Consider the following 19,166-nt stretch of genomic DNA (forward strand, 5'->3'; position numbering starts at 1 on the left):
TCAAAAGGTATAAACTTTCAGTTATAAAATAAGTCATGGGATGGAATGTACAGCATGGCAAGTATAGTTAATAATACCATGTTTTATACTTAAAAGTTGCAAAGAAAGTAGATCTTAAAAAGTTTTCATCACAAGAAAAAAATTCATAACTGCGTGTGGTGATTGGATGTTAACTAGACTTACTAGCTGAATGGTGGTCATCTTTCAATATATACGTAAATGGAATCATGTTGTACATCTGAAACTAACATAATATAACCTGCCAATTATATCTCAATAAAATATATAGTTACAATGTTTTAAAATTAAGCACAAATAAGAACTAGTTTAATATATTGCATTTATGATGCATTCTATTCTCTGAGCAGAAGTGCACAGAACCGTACATTGTAATCCATCCAAGATGGTATTTTTATATCTTGGAACACACTTCTCTTCTTTGCAAGGCAGAGAAAATGGAAAAAAGAACAGAGGACTTACACCAGGACTGACTTTTCTAAGCAGGCAGAGGAATGGAGTCTTGGACTTAAAACCTCAGCTGGCCTAGTGAGTAGGCCATGCTTCAACCGCACTTCCCCTAGTTGGCTGTGCTTGTGTCCTCTTTGCCCAGCTCTTTCTTCTAACCGGTAATTTGCCCTGCAGTCAGCACCTTCCTGTCTCAGCTTCAGGGCCCTCCCCAAGTCCTTTGCCAGCCCTGTCCTTAGTCAGTTTACCCCAAGGTAGAAAGTCTCAGCAGAACCATCCTGCCCACCCCCACCATCAGCCACTTCATCCTAGGACAGGTGCTTCCACAGTGGGCTGCCTCGTCTATGGGGCTCTTACTGTCTTTCTTCTGGAGCCTGGCGTCCCAGGAGGGCCTTGCAAGCCTCTTCTTCCCTGTCAAAGGAACAGATAGGTTTGTGGCAATAATGACACAGCACTGACATGTGCTCTTCTACACTGGCTTGTTGTGCTCCCGGGAGAGTGGGTGGGGACACACCGATTGGAGTTATCCTCCCTACAGGATGTGGCCTTAATCCACCCATCACCAATCACACCTCTCTGTGGGTACGACATGGCTTCATCTATTCATCACCACTGTCTAGCTTGTGTTTGGGCTATAAGTTAACATATTTAAATCAAATTGTCACCACTGTGTTGCTGCAGAGTAGATGATTGAAGCAACTGTGTGCCAGGGATGGCCACGACTCATTTGGATTTCTGCCTTTGGACTTCCTGTTCTGTATGGAGTAAAATCTCACAGTACACAAGGCTTCCCAAGGTAGAAAAGGGCGAATAATTATGAGTCTACAACAAGACATATGTACCACTTAATAAAAATGGCAGGTAACATTTACTGAAGGTTTATGAAGTGGCACCATCCCCTTTAAAAGTAGGCTATTTGTCCCATTTTGAAGGTGAGAAAACTGAGGTTTACAGAAAGCAGCTTGAGACCACATTGCTGGTAAGGAATGGCGCATGAAACAGGGCCTAGGCCATTTCCCAAAGCAAAGATCTGTCCATCATATCAGACCTCTCCCGCAGGTGGAGTCACCAAAGGACTTCTTCACCAAGAAGATCCAGAGACACACATTTTCCAGACAATTATTTTTTAAAATTCTGCAAAACAAGCTAAGATAATCAAATTGCAACTTGTGATATTTCATGAGATTAATCTCAAGACTTGCCTTGAGAGTGTGGGCTGTATAGATCTACCAGATCTTGTTCTTTTTTCATCATGTACTATGTATAATATGACATCTTTTTAGGGTATATGTCCTCTGGATCCTGGGAAGGTCAACAATTTCTTGCTAGTGCTTTCTATCAGCTAGCCCTACATTTTAAGTTAGAGTTTACATATTTGCATTCATAAATTAAGACCTCAAGGGTATGGCTTGGTGAAGCAAGTCACCCCAAATTCAGAAGAAGAGAACATGTCTTAAATCCCAGGGTAGCAGATAAGGAGGGATAAAAGATCTTTCTGCTCCTAAAAATAGTTTTTCTGTATCAAGCATATTCACTCTGATTCCAAATTCTTTATGCATTTCATATTCTACCACTAAAACTCTGAGCCCCACAGCTGTCACATCATTCCAAGTTTACTTCCCAAAGCCCACATAGTTACTTGTCTTCCATATTCTCCTTTCAAGCCCTTGGGTCCTTCCATGCTATTGTCAAATCCAGGAACTCCCTAAAAAATAGAAAATAAAGAGAAAAATTAATAGCCTTTGAATGTTTCTCTTTAAAAACATAATTTGTGTGTAACACACCTGGTCACCCCCAAAAAAGCTGACAAGAGAAGGTCAACACATTTGAAAGTAGAAATAGGCTAAATCACAAATGGCTTACGAGCATTTTCTTTTCCTCCCATGCTTTGCATTATCAGAAGAGAGTGAAGACCTAAGGTGAGTGTGTGGGGCCAAACTGAGATCTCATGATGGAAGGCAGAGCCAAAGGAAGCAAGGGCGACACGACTTGTGTTTAGGGCAACTCTTATTCTGGGTCTGGAGGTATTTCCTTCTTGCTACTACCGTCTTTCTCTTAACTTCTAGTCTTCTTTCTTGGGGCTATGGCAAGTTTATACTCAAGGTTTGGAAGATTTTACTCTACCTGCCCTTGGGAGAAGGCAAAGGATATTTTTTGTTTGTTTGTTTTGTTTTTATTGAAGTATAGTTGATTTACAATATGTTAGTTTCAGGTGTACAGCAAAGTGATTCAGTTATATATCTATATATATATTCTTTTTCAGATTCTTTTCCCTTACAGGTTATTACAAAATATTGAGTGGAGTTCCCTGTGCTATACAGTAGGTCCTTGTTGGTTATCTGTTTTATATGTAGTAGTGTGTGTATGTGAATTCCAAGCTCCTAATTTATCCTTCCCCCTCCTTTCCTCTTTGGTAGCCATAAGTTTGTTTTCTATGTCTGTGGGTCAAGTGTAAGTAAATTCATTTATGTCATTTTAAAAATATTCTACATATAAGCGGTATATAATATTTGTCTTCTTTATCTGGCTTCCTTCACTTAGTATGACAATCTCTAGGTCCATCCATGTTGCTGCAGATGGCATGATTTCATTCTTTTTTATGGCTGAGTTATACTGAAGGCAAAGGTTTATAATAGGTTCCATCACAAGAACACGAGGACCCTGAACAGTGCTGAGGACTGTACCTACCACCCACTCTCTCTTTCTTCTCTTGAGTCCCTGGCCACCTTCTAACCCCATCTGCTCATTCCCACTTTTCTGGTTTTCAGAAAATCCTGGAATCTTGAGTTTTCACAATATTTATACAAATGTTCCAGCAGGAACTCATTGAAAACAGGCACACGTTGTGGGATGTTATCCTTGGCAGGCCAAATTGAAAGCTTTCTATATTGGGTAGTTAGGACCACAAAGAGAGCAGCCACGATGTCCAGGCTATCAACTGACCCAGTCGATTTGTCAAAGCTCCAGTAAATGGAGAGGGGACGGCAATTATCCAGTCCTGCTGAGAGCCAGCTGCCCTGCTATTTGGCGGATAGCAGACTAAATGACCTTCATCAATCAATAAGTAATTTGAGATCACCAACAGGGACATAGCATCGTTCCAGATACTTCGGAAGCTCTTTAAACAAGAAGTTTCTGCACTCACAGAGCTTATAGGCTAACAGAGTGAAAAAGATGGGCTTAGAATTTTCTGTATAACTGATAATACTAAAACTCACATGAATAATTATTTCTCTCCCCCACATACCAAAGCCAAAGATTATTTTCTTACATCTTCTGTTTTACCCTTAAGTTTAAATATTTGTTAAATTCTCCAGGCAGCTTTACCTAAATTGCAACATTAGAGAATTGTATTTTCATGAGAAAAGCAAGGAAGAAAAAGGAAGATGAAGTCAAAATTTTTTTTTTCCACTGGGTGTTTACACTTCTTGCCATCGTCCAACTCTGCACTGTTTGCTTGAACAGATGACATAAAAAAATCATATACCAGCTCATTCTATAGAACAGAACGTCCCAGTTTCCATGTGGACCAGCTGTGTGGTCAGTCTGAATATGATCTGGCCAATTTCATGACACTGGACAAAAGAGCATCATCAAATACAAATTTATGATTAACTATGGGATTCTAATAATATGTTTTAGAATTATGAGCCTTATTAAACTCTGTAGCTCAGACAAATGATCTAGCTCAGTTTCCCCCCAAAATTACATGAGATTTAATTGTACCAATGTTTTCTTAGGTCAGTCTCCCAAGGCAATAGAAATAAAAGCAAAAATAAACAAATGGGACCTAATCAAACTTATAAGCTTTTGCACAGCAAAGGAAACCATTGACAAAATGAAAAGAAAACCTACGGACTAGGAGAAAATATTTGCAAATGATGTGACCAACAAGGGCTAAATTTCCAAAATATACAAACAGCTCATACAACTCAATAACAACAACAACAAAAAAACTCAATCAAAAAATGGGAAGAAAACCTAAATAGACAGACTAATGGCCAATAGGCACATGAAAAGATGCTCAGCATCACTAATTATTAGAGAAATGCAAATCATGCAAATAAGGTATCACCTCACACCAGTCAGAATGGCTGTCATCAAAAAATCAACAAACAATAAATGCTAGAGAGGGTGTGGAGTAAAGGGAACCCTCCTACGCTGATGGTGGGAATGTAAATTCATACAGCCACTGTGGAAAACAGTATGGAGGTTCCTCAGAAAATTAAAAATACAGGTGCCATATGATCTTGCAATTCCACTCCTGGGCATAAATCAGGAGAAAACTACAATTCAAAAATGTGCATGCACCCCTATGTTCATAGCAGCACTATTTACAATAGCCAAGGCATGGAAACAACCTAAATGTCTATCAACAGATGAATGGATAAAGAAGATGTGGTACATATATACAATGGAATATTACTCAGCCATAAAAAAGAATGAAGTAATGCCATTTGCAGCTGCATAGATGGACCTAGAGGTTATCATACTAAGTAAAGTAAATCTAAGAAAGAGAAAAATACCATATGGTATCACTCACATGTAGATTCTAAAATAGGACAGGAATGAACTTATCTATGAAACAGAAACAGACTCACAGACATAGAGGATAGAGTTGTGGTTGCTAAAGGGTAGGGGGGTGGGGGAGGGATGGATTGGGAGTTTGGGGTTAGCAGATGCAAACTATTATATATAGAATGGATAAACAACAAAGTTCTACTGTATAGTCCAGGGAACGATATTCAACATCCTGTAATAAACCATAATGGAAAAGAATATAAAAAAGAATATATATATATATGTACAACTGAATCACTTTGCTGTACAGCAGAAATTAACATAACATTGTAAATCAACTGTACTTCAATCAAATAAATTTAAAAAATAAAAAATTTAGGTCAAAATGGGAAATTTCAAACAAACAAATTAGCTTTTATGTGATCAAAAATTCTCCCTTGACAAACCTGCAGCAAACGTCATTCTCAATGGTGAAAAACTGCAAGCATGCCCTCTAGGATCAGGAATAAGACAAGGATGTCCGCTCTTGCCACTCATTTAACACAGTTTTGGAAGTCCTAGTCACAACAATCAGAGAAGAAAAAGAAATAAGAGGAATACAAATTGGAAAAGAAGTAAAACTCTCACTGTTTGCAGATGACATGATTCTATACATAGAAAATCCTAAAGATGCCACCAGAAAACTACTAGAACTAATCAATGAATTTGGCAAGGTTGCAGGATACAAAATTAATGCACAGAAATCTCTTGCATTTCTATACACTAACAACAAAAAATCAGAAAGAGAAATAAAGGAAACAATCACAGTTACCACTGCAACAAAAAGAATAAAATATCTAGAAATAATTCCATCTGAGAAGACAAAAGACCTGTACACAGAAAATGATAAGATACTGATGAAAGAAATCAAAGATGACATAAACAGATGGAGAAATATACCATGTTCTTGGATTGGAAGAATCAGCATTGTGAAAATGACCATACTACCCAAAACAATCTGCAGATTTCATGCAATCCCTATCAAATTACCAATGGCATCCTTCACAGAATTAGAACAAAAAATCTTACAATTCATATGGAAACACAAAAGACCCCGAATAGCCAAACCAATCTTGAGAAAGAAAAACAGAGTTGGAGGAATCAGTTTCCCCAACTTCAAACTATACTACAAAGCCACAGTAATCAAGACAGTATGGTACTGGCACAAAAACAGAAATATAGATCAATGGAACAGGACAGAAAGCCCAGAGATAAACCCACGTACATATGGTCACCTAATTTATGGCAAAGGAGGCAAGAACAAACAATGGAGAAAAGACAGCCTCTTCAATAAGTGGTGCTGGGAAAATTGGACAGCTACATGTAAAAGAATGAAATTAGAGCACTTCCTAACACCATACACAAAAATGAACTCAAAATGGATTAAAGACCTAAATGTAAGACTGAACACTATAAAACCCTTAGAGGGAAACATAGGCAGGACACTCTATGACATAAACCACAGCAAGATCCTTTTTGACCCACCTCCCAGGATAACAGAAATAAAAACAAAAATAAACAGATGGGTCCTAATGAAACTTAAAAGCTATTGCACAGCAAAGGAAATCATAAGCAAGAAGAAAAGACAACACTTGGAATGGGAGAAAATATTTGCAAATGAAGCAACTGACAAAGGATTAAACTCCAAAATATACAAGCAGCTCATGCAATTCAATATCAAAAAAACAAACAACCCAATCCAAAAATAGGCAGAAGAACTTAATAGACATTTCTCCAAAGAAGACATGCAGATTGCCAACAAACACATGAAAAGATGCTCAAAATCACTAATCATTAGAGAAATGCAAATCAAAACCACAATGAGGTATCACCCCACACCAGTCAGAATGGCCATCATCAAAAAATCTAGAAACAATAATTGATGGAGATGGTGCAGGTGAAAAGGAACCCTCCTGTACTGTTGGTGGGAATGTAAATTGATACAGCCACTATGGACAACAGTATGGAGATCCTTAAAAAACTAAAAATAGAACTACCATATGACCCAGCAATCCCACTACTGGGCATATACCCTGAGAAAACCATAATTCAAAAAGGTACATGTAGCACAATGTTCATTGCAACACTATTTACAATAGCCAAGACATGGAAGCAACCTAAATGCCCATCAACAGATGAACGGATAAAGAAGATGTGGCACATATATACAATGGAATATTACTCAGCCATAGAAAGCAACAAAACTGAGTTATTTGTAATGAGGTGGATGGACCTAGAGTCTGTCATAAAGAGTGAAGTAAGTCAGAAAGAGAAAGACAAATACCGTACGCTAACACATATATATGGAATCTAGAAAAATGGTACCGATGAACCTAGTGGCAGGGTAGGAATAGAGATGCAGAAATAAAAACAAACTTGAGGACACAGTGGTGGTGGGGGGGGAAGGGGAGTCTGGGACGAAGTGAGAGAGTAGTATTGACATATATACACTACCAAATGTGAAATAGATAGCTAGTGGGAGCTGCTGCATAACACGGGGAGATCTGCTCAGTGCTTTGTGATGACTTAGAGGGGTGGAATAGGGAGGGTGGGAGGGAGGCTCAAGAGGGAGGGGATATGGGGATATATATATGCACAGAGCTGATTCACTTTGTTTTACAGCAGAAGCTACCACAACACTGTAAAGCAGTTATACTCCAATAAAGATGGAAAAAAAAAAAAAAAAAAAGAGAGGTGTATAAGAATGTTCACAGCAACACTATGTATAAAAGCAAAATTTGGGAACAACTCAAATATCTATCAAGAGCAGAATGGAGAAATGGATCACGGTATAGTCACACAACAGAATATTATACAGCAATGAGATTAAATGAAACTACTGATATTCACAACATGGGTTCATCTCACGAGCATATACTTGAGCAAAAGAAGCCAGAAATCGAAGAGTGTATCCTATATGGAAAGTTCAGTAACAGGCAAAACTAGTTTATGGTCCTGGGATAGTGATGACCTTAGGGAGGGCTTGTAGTGACTGGAGTAGACCTGAGGGGGTTTCCGGGATGCCCTACTGTTGTCTAATGTTCTATTTCTTTACCTGAGTGGTGAGTGCACAGGTGTATTTATGTTCATCAAGCTGTGCATTTATAATTTGTGCGCTTTTCTGATGCATGTTACAGAGTAATAAGTTTGAGAGATCTAATGAATAGCATGGTAATTTTAGATATCAACACTGCATCATATACTTCAAAGTTGCTAAACACTAGATCTTAAATGTTCTCACCACAAAAAAGAAATGATAATTATGTGACATGTTAGAGGACTTAGCTAACACTACGTTGGTAATCATAATATATAAATGTATCAAACCAATCTGCTGTATACTTAATGTTATATGTTTGTGACATATACACAATTATATCTCAATTTCTAAAACTTTAATAAACGTTTTTAAAAATGCTAAATCCTAATTCATTAAGCTTTTGGAGACTGATGTGTGGACATGGTGATCAAAGTCCCGTAGTGCTGATGTCTAACTGGACTCGGCATATCCCTTAGGTTGGCGTGGGTCCTGCTTGTTTTGGTGTAAGTCACGCCTACTCAACTGGGTTGCGTCCCCTTGAGAGCAGGTATTTTGGGGTCATAAGTTTTGCCTAATGTACTTTTAGCTGGCTTGGACTCAGGAAATGAAGCAAATATTCTTAATTGAGAAAGACTCCTGGAGAATAGGAAAAAAAGAGATGGGTTTGTTTCTTTCATTCTGTCCATATTTAGGGGTACCCAGAGGAAGATAATGGCACGGAGTAGAATTCCTTCATAGCTCTGAAGCGCAAGGACAGTTCTGAATATGTATTCCCAAAAAACACAGGTGCAAACAATGTGCAAGGCCTTCTCACCATCCATACTCGTCCTGTATATGAAGAGGATCAGGCACAAGGGACCTACTTTTAAAACTCTAAACAGTTGTGCCCATGATGATTTCAGTTCAGGACTGCTACTATGGTAGCTTCAAGAGGGCTCTCTCTCCCTATCAGAAGTGCTGATGGGAAATGAGCCCTGATGTGATGTTAGTTTGCAGCCCTGCAGTCCCAGCACTTACAGGGTCTCCAGGCAGGCCCTTTGCTCCATGGTCACCAGGAATCCCTCTCTCTCCTGGGATTCCCTAAAGTTAACAAAAATCAGAAGAAGGACAAGATAAGAATTTTAAATAATATTAATAAAAACAAAGCGCTTATCTTTTCCCTGATTTGAATTATTAAATATTTTCCTACTAAAGTTATTTTGAAACCGGAAAGAGGAACAACTGATATTGACCTCAAGTATTTGCCACAGTGGTGAACTCTGTGTTCCTGACACATTCGTTGTCTTGTTCAGTTTTTACAACTACTTTATGCACCAGGTATGGTTTTTTCTTCTTCTAATCTTTCTTTTGATGAGGCAGCTGAGATTCAGAGAGATTATCCATTTTACCCAAAGGTGTTGCATCAGCTAGAAAGTGAGTTTCTAACTCAGCTGCTCACACTCTCAAGACAGATAAAGTGGATGGTGGAAGTGTGGTTGCTTCTGGGATTTGTTCCAGATGGAAAGGGGTGACAGACACCTTCGGAATGCTGCCGGCCCCAAGGTTCTCGCCACCACCCTGCGACCGTTCTTAGTGTGGTAGCTGCTTTTCAAGATGACCCCCAGTTCTTCACTCTTCTTTGTATCTATTCTCTTTGCTGTGAAACTCTGCAGTGCCTTCCAACTGTGGAGGGGTAAGATTCCCTACCCCTGAGTTTGGCTGTGATTTAATCTGGCCAACAGAAAGAGATGGAAGTGCAGCCTTGAGAGAGCTTGTATGTTTCTACTTGCTCCCTGTGCTTCTGCCACGACCATGCAAATTGGGTCATGGTCCACATGGCCAGGCGGCTCTCTGGTCTCTGGAGGAGGGTCAGAGAAAAGTGAAACAAGGCCCTCAGCCAACCCACAGACACACGAGACAAGGTCCGCCTTCATCAGCCGAACTCTCAGAGATGTAAGAAATAAGTGTTTATTGTTGCATGTGATTGAGGTCTTACGATCATCACAAAGCAATTTTGTGGCCCTAGCTGACTGATAAACCTGGGGTAGCTGCTTTACTGTTAATCACACCTTTAATTTCCAGCACAGTTTTCATGTTGTCCCTTTATCAAACTTGGGCCCTACCTGGGCTCCTTCATCTCCTTTTTCTCCTTTTGATCCAGGAAGACCATTATCACCCTAAAAATAGAGAAGAATAACCTCAAATTCACATTTTCTTAATGAGAAATAGTTCAGAAGGGTCTTCATGGTACAAAGAGAAGGCTCTACCTGTTGTCCATTTAACCCATCAATTCCATTTTCCCCAACTTCTCCCTGAAAAGACAGATGTGATCAGAATAGAGTGCATTGTATTTCTGTGGAAAGAAGACAGACACCAAACAAAAAGTCTAATTTTGTGTTCCATATATAGGCTCTTTGCTAGGATGGCCTTGGGTCATATCAAAGATTACTGAGTCATAGAAACTGCCAACAAATAATATACATTGCCTGCAATAAAAGTCAAGAGTAAACAAAATGAAATGGTTAGCAATAAAAAAGGAAGATCAACAGAAATTTAATTTGTGCAATCTACTGGTCAATCATCTCAAAAATAAAAATATTTCTAGATAACAGAAGGGCAGATAAATGATGTTTGGTACCATACCTCTTGTCCATTTAGTCCCCTGTTTCCCTGAAAGTAGAGAGGACAGTAGGGGTTAGTGTAGGAAAAAAGGAACTAATGTTGGGAAGACTTCACAGTATCTTATGTGACTCTTACCTTAGGACCTTTAGCACCATAGCATCCTTTAGTACCTTGCTCTCCCACTGGTCCAGCGGCACCTCTTTCCCCCTGAGAAAGAGCACATACTCAGATGAGCTGAATCTGTCTTGGAAATCTGACAACTTTTGTGTTGGAAAAAAAATTTGTGACTGTTCATGGTTTACAACCCAGAATTCACGCCTGTACAAACTGAGAATGGAAGTAAATCAGAGCTACTCTGATGACAGCCCTTTGTGTTGCATCCCACCTGGATACTTCCCAGGGTGGGGTAGCGTCTAAATAAAAGAGACATACAAACAACTGGCAGCTGAAACGCATTCTCAAGATTTCAGGAGATATTCCAAGAACAAATAATGAAGAATTGGTGGGACATCAGAGCAGATGCTCTAGGTACGATCTAAGCAAGAGGCATATTTCCAGACCAAATTCCATCCAACTTCTCTCTTAAACCCAAAACCACTCCTGCAGTCCTTGTCTTGGTAACCCCACCGGTCTGTGCAGTCTTGTGAGCTGGAAATAAAGATGTCATCCTCAGCATTTCTCTCGATAAGTGGTCACCACGTTACGTCCATTCAATCTCCTTAACATATCTGTTCATACTGCCCTAAGCAAAGATTGGGACCTCTTTGTCTTGCACCTAGTCCTGCAAGACTTCTACCTGTAATCCCTCCCTTCTCATCCTCTGTGATGTTGTCTGAGCATGCTACCCAAACACTAACCATTGTTTTTCTTTTCTTTTTTTCCAGTGGAGCATAACTGCTTTACAATGTTGTGTTAGTTCCTGCTGCACAGTGAAGTGAATCAGCTCCGTGTGTACATATATCCCCTCCCTCCTGTGCTTAGCATCACTCAATGGTGCCCACCAACTGGAAGACACCACCCAAGTCTTCTGCAGGGCATTCAAGACTCCCAGTACTTTGGGTCTTGGTCCTCTCACTGTGTCCTGGGTTCTGGCCACGTTGACCATAAGTTATTCTGCAAACACACAATTCTCAGACTCAGTTACACACTCATGATCACACTACTGTCCCTGTAGTAGACTGTTCTTCCTCCAAACTTTTCCTGGAGAAAGTTCCACCTGTCCTTCAGATGCCTGCCCAAGCATTAGCCCCTGTCTGCAGTCTTCCTCGCCCAAGCCCCAGCTGCCACCAGGGCTGTGACCTGACACTGTTAGGTATTTGCACGGCGACACTCTATCACACTGCACCTCATTATACCTCTAGTGGAGTCCTTGTGTGTAACAACTGGAACTACTGTTGTCTCATTTGCCTTTCCACTAGTCTGGAAGTTACCTGAGATAGGAGCCATATTTTTTCTTTTCTTTCTTTCTTTTTATTTCTAGGGCCTAGAATACCATGCCTGGCATATGGTAAGATGCCTTAATATGTATTTGTTAAATGAATGATGAGTGCATTTATGAGTGAGGTCTTTGGTAAATAATGTGATAAATTGTAAGATGCTTAATATACACCTATTAGAAGGAAGGAAGGAAGGAAGGAACGAAGGAACGAAGGAACGAAGGAAGGAAAGATGGATGAACAGATGCAAGAAAAGGCAAAGTCCTTGATAAATAATGTGGTGAGTTGGTTTACTCATGCAGAATGGATAAGGAAGGGGGAAATGGCAGTGATTTGACTCCCCTAGTGAAGAAGATGACTTTTGCATCGAGTTTATTTTACAGGGTTGGTGGAGAGTCAAAGAGGAGAGAGTACGTTGATAAAACACTCGTGACCACCAGAAGCCTGATAGAGATTAGGAAAGACCTCAGCCTTTGCATACAAATCCTTAGAACTTGACTTTTCTTGCTTGCTTCTGAATTGACGTAAATCATTTCATATTGTAGATATGGTCTTAGGAATCAATGGAGCTGGAAAAAACCTTGACTTACAGCAATGCCTTCTTCTCCCAGGTAGCCTTCGCTGCCTTTAAAACCTGGGGGTCCCTGGAAATAAGGAAAGGAAGGATACATTAGCACTCCAGACCAAAAACCAGAGGTAATCAACCAAAGTCTTCAACTTTACAGTTTTACTTTATGTGGAATAGTGTGAATTTGGAAAAAACAGTCCCTCTCCACAACCTAAGCTACATTTATACACATAAAAATAAATGGAATTTTTGAGACCAGTATCCAGATAGCTCAAGGGTGTGTGTGTGTGTGTGTGTGTGTGTGTGTGTGTGAATCATAATATTTTCCATAACTCTCTCTGGTTATATATAGAGCTGCAGTTTTTTTCTAGACAAACATTCAAATGAATACAGCTATATTTGCCCCTGAAAGACTAGAATTATCCTCTTTTCATTAAAAAATTCTTTTTGAGGATTTATGCTACACATAAAATAGACCACACACATTTCTTTTCTTTTTTTTCCGAGACCTGTTTCAAAAAAAAACTCTACCATTCTCCTTTCGTGAAATCAAAGCATTCAGGAAATAATTAGTCCAAAAATTTTCTTCAAAGAGACAGCCATGGTGATTTGGAAGTTACAGTGCTATATATAAGTTATTCAAAAATCAAACACACATGTAAATAAGCAGTACTGAAATTCTTAAACACACTCATGGTATGTTTATACATATTTGAACATTTCCTCAAGCCTCAAATCATATTTTTACATATGGATACATCAAATTCTGTGGGTTAGGAAATACACAAATCTGTTGTTAGTTACTGTTTTTATACTTGGCCTGTTTTTACTTATATATCTGTGGCAACATTTTGGTCTGACTAGAGCTGAATGAAACATCATAGCATCTCTTGCTATGACAGGGTGATCTGATCTAGCTTTTCAGCAGACTACACAACCTATTCCCTACTCGATTTAAATGACTCTGCAGCCATTGAAAATGGAAACTGAAATAACTTATTATTCTGGAGGTTTCCATCATTCAACATTAGAGATCACAGTTGGTTTCTCTGCATCACGGTCATCACTGACAGAACACCAGGTAAGCAATGATCTCGGCAGTTTTTCTCCTTTTTCTTTCTTTTGGCCATACCACCTGGCATGTGGGTTGAACCCATGTTCCCTGCAGAGAAAGCATGGATTCATAACCACTGGACTGCCAGGGAAGTCCTATTGGCAATTTTCCCCTTGATATTTGCATAAAAACTTTTTAAAAGACTCCAGTTTGGGACTTCCCTGGTGGTGCAGTGGTTGAGAATCCTTTTGCCAATGCAGGGGACACAGATTCGATCCCTGGTCCGGGAAGATCCCACATGCTGCAGAGCAACTAAGCCTGTGCGCCACAACTACTGAAGGCTTCATGCTGCAACTACTGAAGCCCGCATGGCTAGAGCCTGTACTCCACAAGAGAAGCCACCGCAATGAGAAGACTGCACACCGTGATGACGAGTTGCCCCCGCTCTCATCACAACTAGAGAGAGCCCGAAGACCAAAAAAAAAAAGACTTCAATTTAGAAAACCAAGAAAAAGACATGACTATCTAATCTGACATATAAGAAGAGGAGTATGATAAATGGTTACCTCAGAGGCTCTACCTAGGAGCTAAAACACCCCTTATCTCTACCTAAACCTGTTTCTGAAAAACATACTATATTCAGATAAAGTGAGCCATGATCGTAACTAGAATCACCTTTTTCCCTGCTGGTCCAGGGTCTCCCATAGTGCCGTCATCTCCAATGCACTTGCAGAATAAACAGCAGCACGTCCTTTCTGCAACATTGACCTTGGGGACGGTAGGAATACATTACATTTGGTGGCATCGCTTCCCAAATCACACACACACACACATACAAGGATGTGATTGAGAAGCCTGTTCAACATTCAAGTGACGGTGCTCTAGAGAGGATGCAGGAGACATTCTTTACCGTCCATCTTTCTTTCTGTGATCTGCATTCTCCACCATATGAGGAATTCAGAATCAGCTCAAAGACTTTTTTGTGTTCTCAAAAAGGCATCAGTTTGGCCACGGCCTACACGCTGCCCACACCATCCCAGCACGGACCATGCTGTTGTTAATACCCTATAGAATTCTGCCCCTAATATTTTGTTCAATAAAATAAATACATGCTGTTTTTTCCTTTTCCTGCTTTGTGAAGTCTTTGTATGCTGGAGGATTTGGACAGTGTCCAATGTCACATTGCTTGACGTGGAGTTCAATGCCCAACACTTCCAGAACAGTTTGTGTGGGACAGGATTTCAAAGACACCAATTACATGTTTGACATTTCGGAAGCGCTTGCTGTGAGGGTGGGCTCGTGAGGAGATTTTACACTCTGGTCACATTTTATATTCTAGCCAAAAAAACATGTTATATATTTTAAAAATCTGAGTGAATTTCATCCTGGACTTAGTTAGTCATCCCCTGAAAAATTGATACATTCCATTGCATGTTTACAATTAACCCACAAGATTTATTTTAAGGAAAATTCTGTTTGCGATAAATATTGTGCTTTGCCTTAGTAGGGTAGAATCAATCTTTGTGTTGAAAAGTTTCCCATCAAAATTCTAGGGTGATGACAAATGACAATCTTTTGTTATAACCATTTAGCAATTTCCCCTCTTTAATTGTTTCTTACTACACAATGTTTCTTTTCTGACATTAGAAAATTCTCCATCTCTTTCCCCCGAAAACCTCAGAAAACCCAATAAAACTTGAAATGTGGGAAACCAAAACCAACAACAACAAAATGGATTTCTGTGATTTCATATTAGATGATATCAGTTTTCTTTGGATCGCTAAAACCCTACAGCATCAACTCTTTTACTATTAACATTAAAACTTGCTATTTTTAAAGTTAAAATTTTCTTATACAGTATTGCATTTATGTGATATCTAAAAACTGATAGGCTTGTTTGAAGAATAATTTCCTTCCTCTATGAATTACCAATTTGAAATTACAAATTTCAAACAGTAGTAGACAATTTTTTATCTTCCCATGTAGAAAGGAATTACAACAAAACTTCCATATTCTCTAAGGAATTGTTTTTTACATAATTACTACACTGAACACACTGCTCAAAAGTCTATGTACAAACTCTATAGGCAGAAAGTAGCAGGAGCTAGCACCTTATTGGAAAGTGTCTTGATATGCTGATTACAGATTTTTTAAATTATAAGCAAATTACCAATTATTAGCCATTCATGAAAGGTGAAAGCAGTGCTAGATAACTTGGTAACACTAGTTTACCAAGCTAGTTTGAATTCTTGTACGTTTCTGAAATAGGATTGTGATGCACCCTATCTAGGTGTTAGGTTCTAAAAACAGATCGTAAGACAAAGATCTCCATCAGTCAAGACAGCCATTAAAAATCTTCTCATCCTAAAGTACAACGGGAGGTGCATCACTGAGTCTCTATTTTTTCTTCTGAGACTGGAACAGATGCTCTGTTTTTAGTTGAACTCTCAATGGAATCGGTTCTCATTCACAGGCCACGTTGCAGAGACAATACACATCTTAAGCAGCAGGATGATATTCAGTGTGGTGACCTGTGGCACTTAGGATCTGCAAGGGATGTGAAAACTGGCTGGGTGAGGGAGCAGCCAAGTCCCCTTACAGCTCAGATACTCTTCGCGGTTATGTTTATTGACTGTAACTTGGGCAGGATTGTAGGTGCTACTTAGTTTCTTCTTTCTTCTTCTCCTTCTCCTTCTTCTTCTTTTTTGGCCAAGCATATAAATTAAACATGCTTTCAAACATAGAAAACAAACGTATGGTTACCAAAGGGGAAAGTGGGAATGGGGGAAGGATAAATAAGAAGCGTGGGATTAATATAAACACACTCCTATATATAAAATAGGTAACCAACAAGGACCTACTGTATAGCACAGGGAACTTTACTCAGTACTCTGTAATAACCTATAAGGGAAAAGAATCTGAAAAAGAATATGTGTGTATATATGTATATATAACAAATATATGTATATATAACATATATAGGTATAACTGAATCACTTTGCTGTAACTTGAAATTAACACAACATTGTAAATAAACTATACTTCAATAAATAAATAAATAACAATGACAAAAAGAAACATGATTTGACATCTCTCTCCTATATTGTTTCTTTCAAAACACCCTCTTTTTTTTTATTGGGGTATAGTTGTTTTACAATGTTGTGTTAGTTTCTAGTGTACAGCAAAGTGGAGCTCCCTGTGCTATACAGCAGGTTCTCACTAGTTATCTATTTTATACACATTAGTGTATATATGTCAATCCCAATCTCCGAACTCATCCCACCCCCTCTTTCCTCCCTTGGTGTCCATACATTTATCAAAACACCCTCTTATTTGGGTTTTTCACATAGTCAGAAAAGCCTGACTTCACTCCCAAATGAACAAAATCAGTTCAAATTCATAAGGCTAAATATGAAACCTATATACAAAACAAATAGAAAGTTGAAACTCACCAGCCTTTTCCGAACAACTCACCAGGTGCTTTGACAGTCTGCTCCCAAGATCTCTCATTCCAAGAGTGAGCTGAGTCCTGTACTCAAACCCTTTCCCAAATTCAACATAGAGAAGATCAGCCGGGTCACTGGAATCAGCGGCTCCATCCAGAGCAACAGTGATGAGGGCGTTCAGGCCTGGCCAACACAGTTGACAATTCTCCAGGTGAGGGGAGTTTGGTTACTTTAACCTTCTTGCATATGTGTCTAAGTTGTTATTCCAAGAAGCCAGTTGCAAGAGGGGCACTCATTTTATTGTCCACTCCCCACAACCACACACTGTAAAATTCACAAGTGATAAGACCATCATCAGAGAACAAAGGAGCTTCATTTTTCAAAACTAATTAAATTGGAGAATAATTTATATAAAGATCCTTGAGTTCTCTGATGATCTGAAGTAACATAGTGAGTTTAAAAGAGTCCACAGAGAAAAGGGAACCCTCCTACACTGTTGGTGGGAATGTAAATTGGTGCAGCCACTATGGAGAACAGTATGGAGCTTCCACAAAAAACTAAAAATAGAGCTGCCATAGGATCCCACTCCTGGGCAAATATCTGGAGAAAACTCTAATCTGAAAAGATACATGCACCCCTATGTCCATAGCAACACTGTTCACAATAGCCAAGACATGGAAGCAACCTACATGTCCACTGACAGATGAATGGATAAAGAAGATGCAGTACGTATATACAATGGAATATTACGCATCCATAAAAAAGAATGAAGTAATGCCATTTGCAGCAACATGGATGGACCTAGAGATGATCATACTAAGTGAAGTAAGCCAGACAGAGAAAGACAAATACTGTATGGTATCACTTATAGGTGGAATCTAAAATACAATACAAGTGAACTCATTCACAAAATGGAAACAGGCTCATAGACATAGAAAACAAATTTATGGTTACCAAAAGGGAAAGAGGAGGGGAGAGATAAATTAGGAATTTGGGATTAGCAGGTAAAAACTACTATATATAAAATGGATAAACCACAAGATACTGCTGGTAATTATGGCACAGGGAATCATATCCAATACCTTGTAATAAACCATAATGGAAAAGAATCTGAAAAAGAATATACCTATATTCTATATCTATATATATCTGAACCACTTTGCTGTACACCAGACACTAACACATTGTAAATCAAGTGTACTTCAATAATAATAGTAACAATAGTAATAATAATAATAATGATAATAATAAAGAATCCACAGAGCATGCTAAAGCTCAGAGGAATTTATATGTCAAGAAAGTAAGTGTTCTAAATTTTGCCACTTGAAGGGGAGCTCCTTGGAGCAGCAGTACTACCTTCACCTGGAAGCTTACCAGAAGTGCAGAATCTCCGGCCCCATCCTAAACCCACAGAATCGGAATCTGTACTTTAATAAAATTCCCAGGTGATTCATACGCACGTTGAAGTTTGAGAAGCAGAGCTCTAAATGGCAATCAAGTTGGAATTATAGGTACAAGAGACAGTAAAAGACCTCTTGTCAGGCGATTAGAGACAAATATCATGTAACTAACCAGAGCTGTGGCTCACAGGCTCCAGAAGTTTATAGACCAGAATATTTCAAAGAAAATATTTTAGAGACTAACAAATGGTTGACTTATTTTGCAAAGTAAGGACGTTAAATGATGATAGTAATAAACCTGGCAATCACTGGGGTGGAGGTAACCGTGGCAACAGCTGTGCTCTCATTTATTAATAATTACTATGTGTCTAGAAGTTGGCTAAGTGCTTTACATGCATTATAAGCACTGCATTACATGCACTGCATGCATTATTTATAAGATATAAACATGACGTTATATGTGAGGACGATTACAGCTCTATTTTGCAGACAAGCAAAGGTCTTCCCCAGACAGCTGACTTCAAAGCCTACACTCAAAGGATATTTTAATAACAAAAATGTACTAAGGATATAATCACAGAGTCAAAAGCAGTCCT

General features: G+C 39.0%; 1 protein-coding gene across 1 annotated transcript in view; it reads right to left on the bottom strand.

Annotated features, from left to right (window-relative positions):
• The window catches only part of COL6A6 (collagen type VI alpha 6 chain), a 109,035-nt gene that overhangs the window by 64,275 nt on the left and 25,594 nt on the right, over nucleotides 1–19,166 (bottom strand). The window contains exons 10-19 of the mRNA XM_057739843.1: nucleotides 17,199–17,353; nucleotides 14,400–14,492; nucleotides 12,693–12,746; nucleotides 10,802–10,873; nucleotides 10,688–10,714; nucleotides 10,312–10,356; nucleotides 10,168–10,221; nucleotides 9,083–9,145; nucleotides 2,105–2,170; nucleotides 823–876 (exon numbers count right to left, since the gene is read on the bottom strand). Of these exons, the coding sequence (XP_057595826.1) occupies nucleotides 823–876; nucleotides 2,105–2,170; nucleotides 9,083–9,145; nucleotides 10,168–10,221; nucleotides 10,312–10,356; nucleotides 10,688–10,714; nucleotides 10,802–10,873; nucleotides 12,693–12,746; nucleotides 14,400–14,492; nucleotides 17,199–17,353 (683 nt within the window). The remainder of the gene's footprint in view (nucleotides 1–822; nucleotides 877–2,104; nucleotides 2,171–9,082; nucleotides 9,146–10,167; nucleotides 10,222–10,311; nucleotides 10,357–10,687; nucleotides 10,715–10,801; nucleotides 10,874–12,692; nucleotides 12,747–14,399; nucleotides 14,493–17,198; nucleotides 17,354–19,166) is intronic.

The sequence above is a fragment of the Hippopotamus amphibius genome, chromosome 6, assembly GCF_030028045.1.
Source record: "Hippopotamus amphibius kiboko isolate mHipAmp2 chromosome 6, mHipAmp2.hap2, whole genome shotgun sequence".
Lineage (NCBI taxonomy): Eukaryota > Metazoa > Chordata > Mammalia > Artiodactyla > Hippopotamidae > Hippopotamus > Hippopotamus amphibius.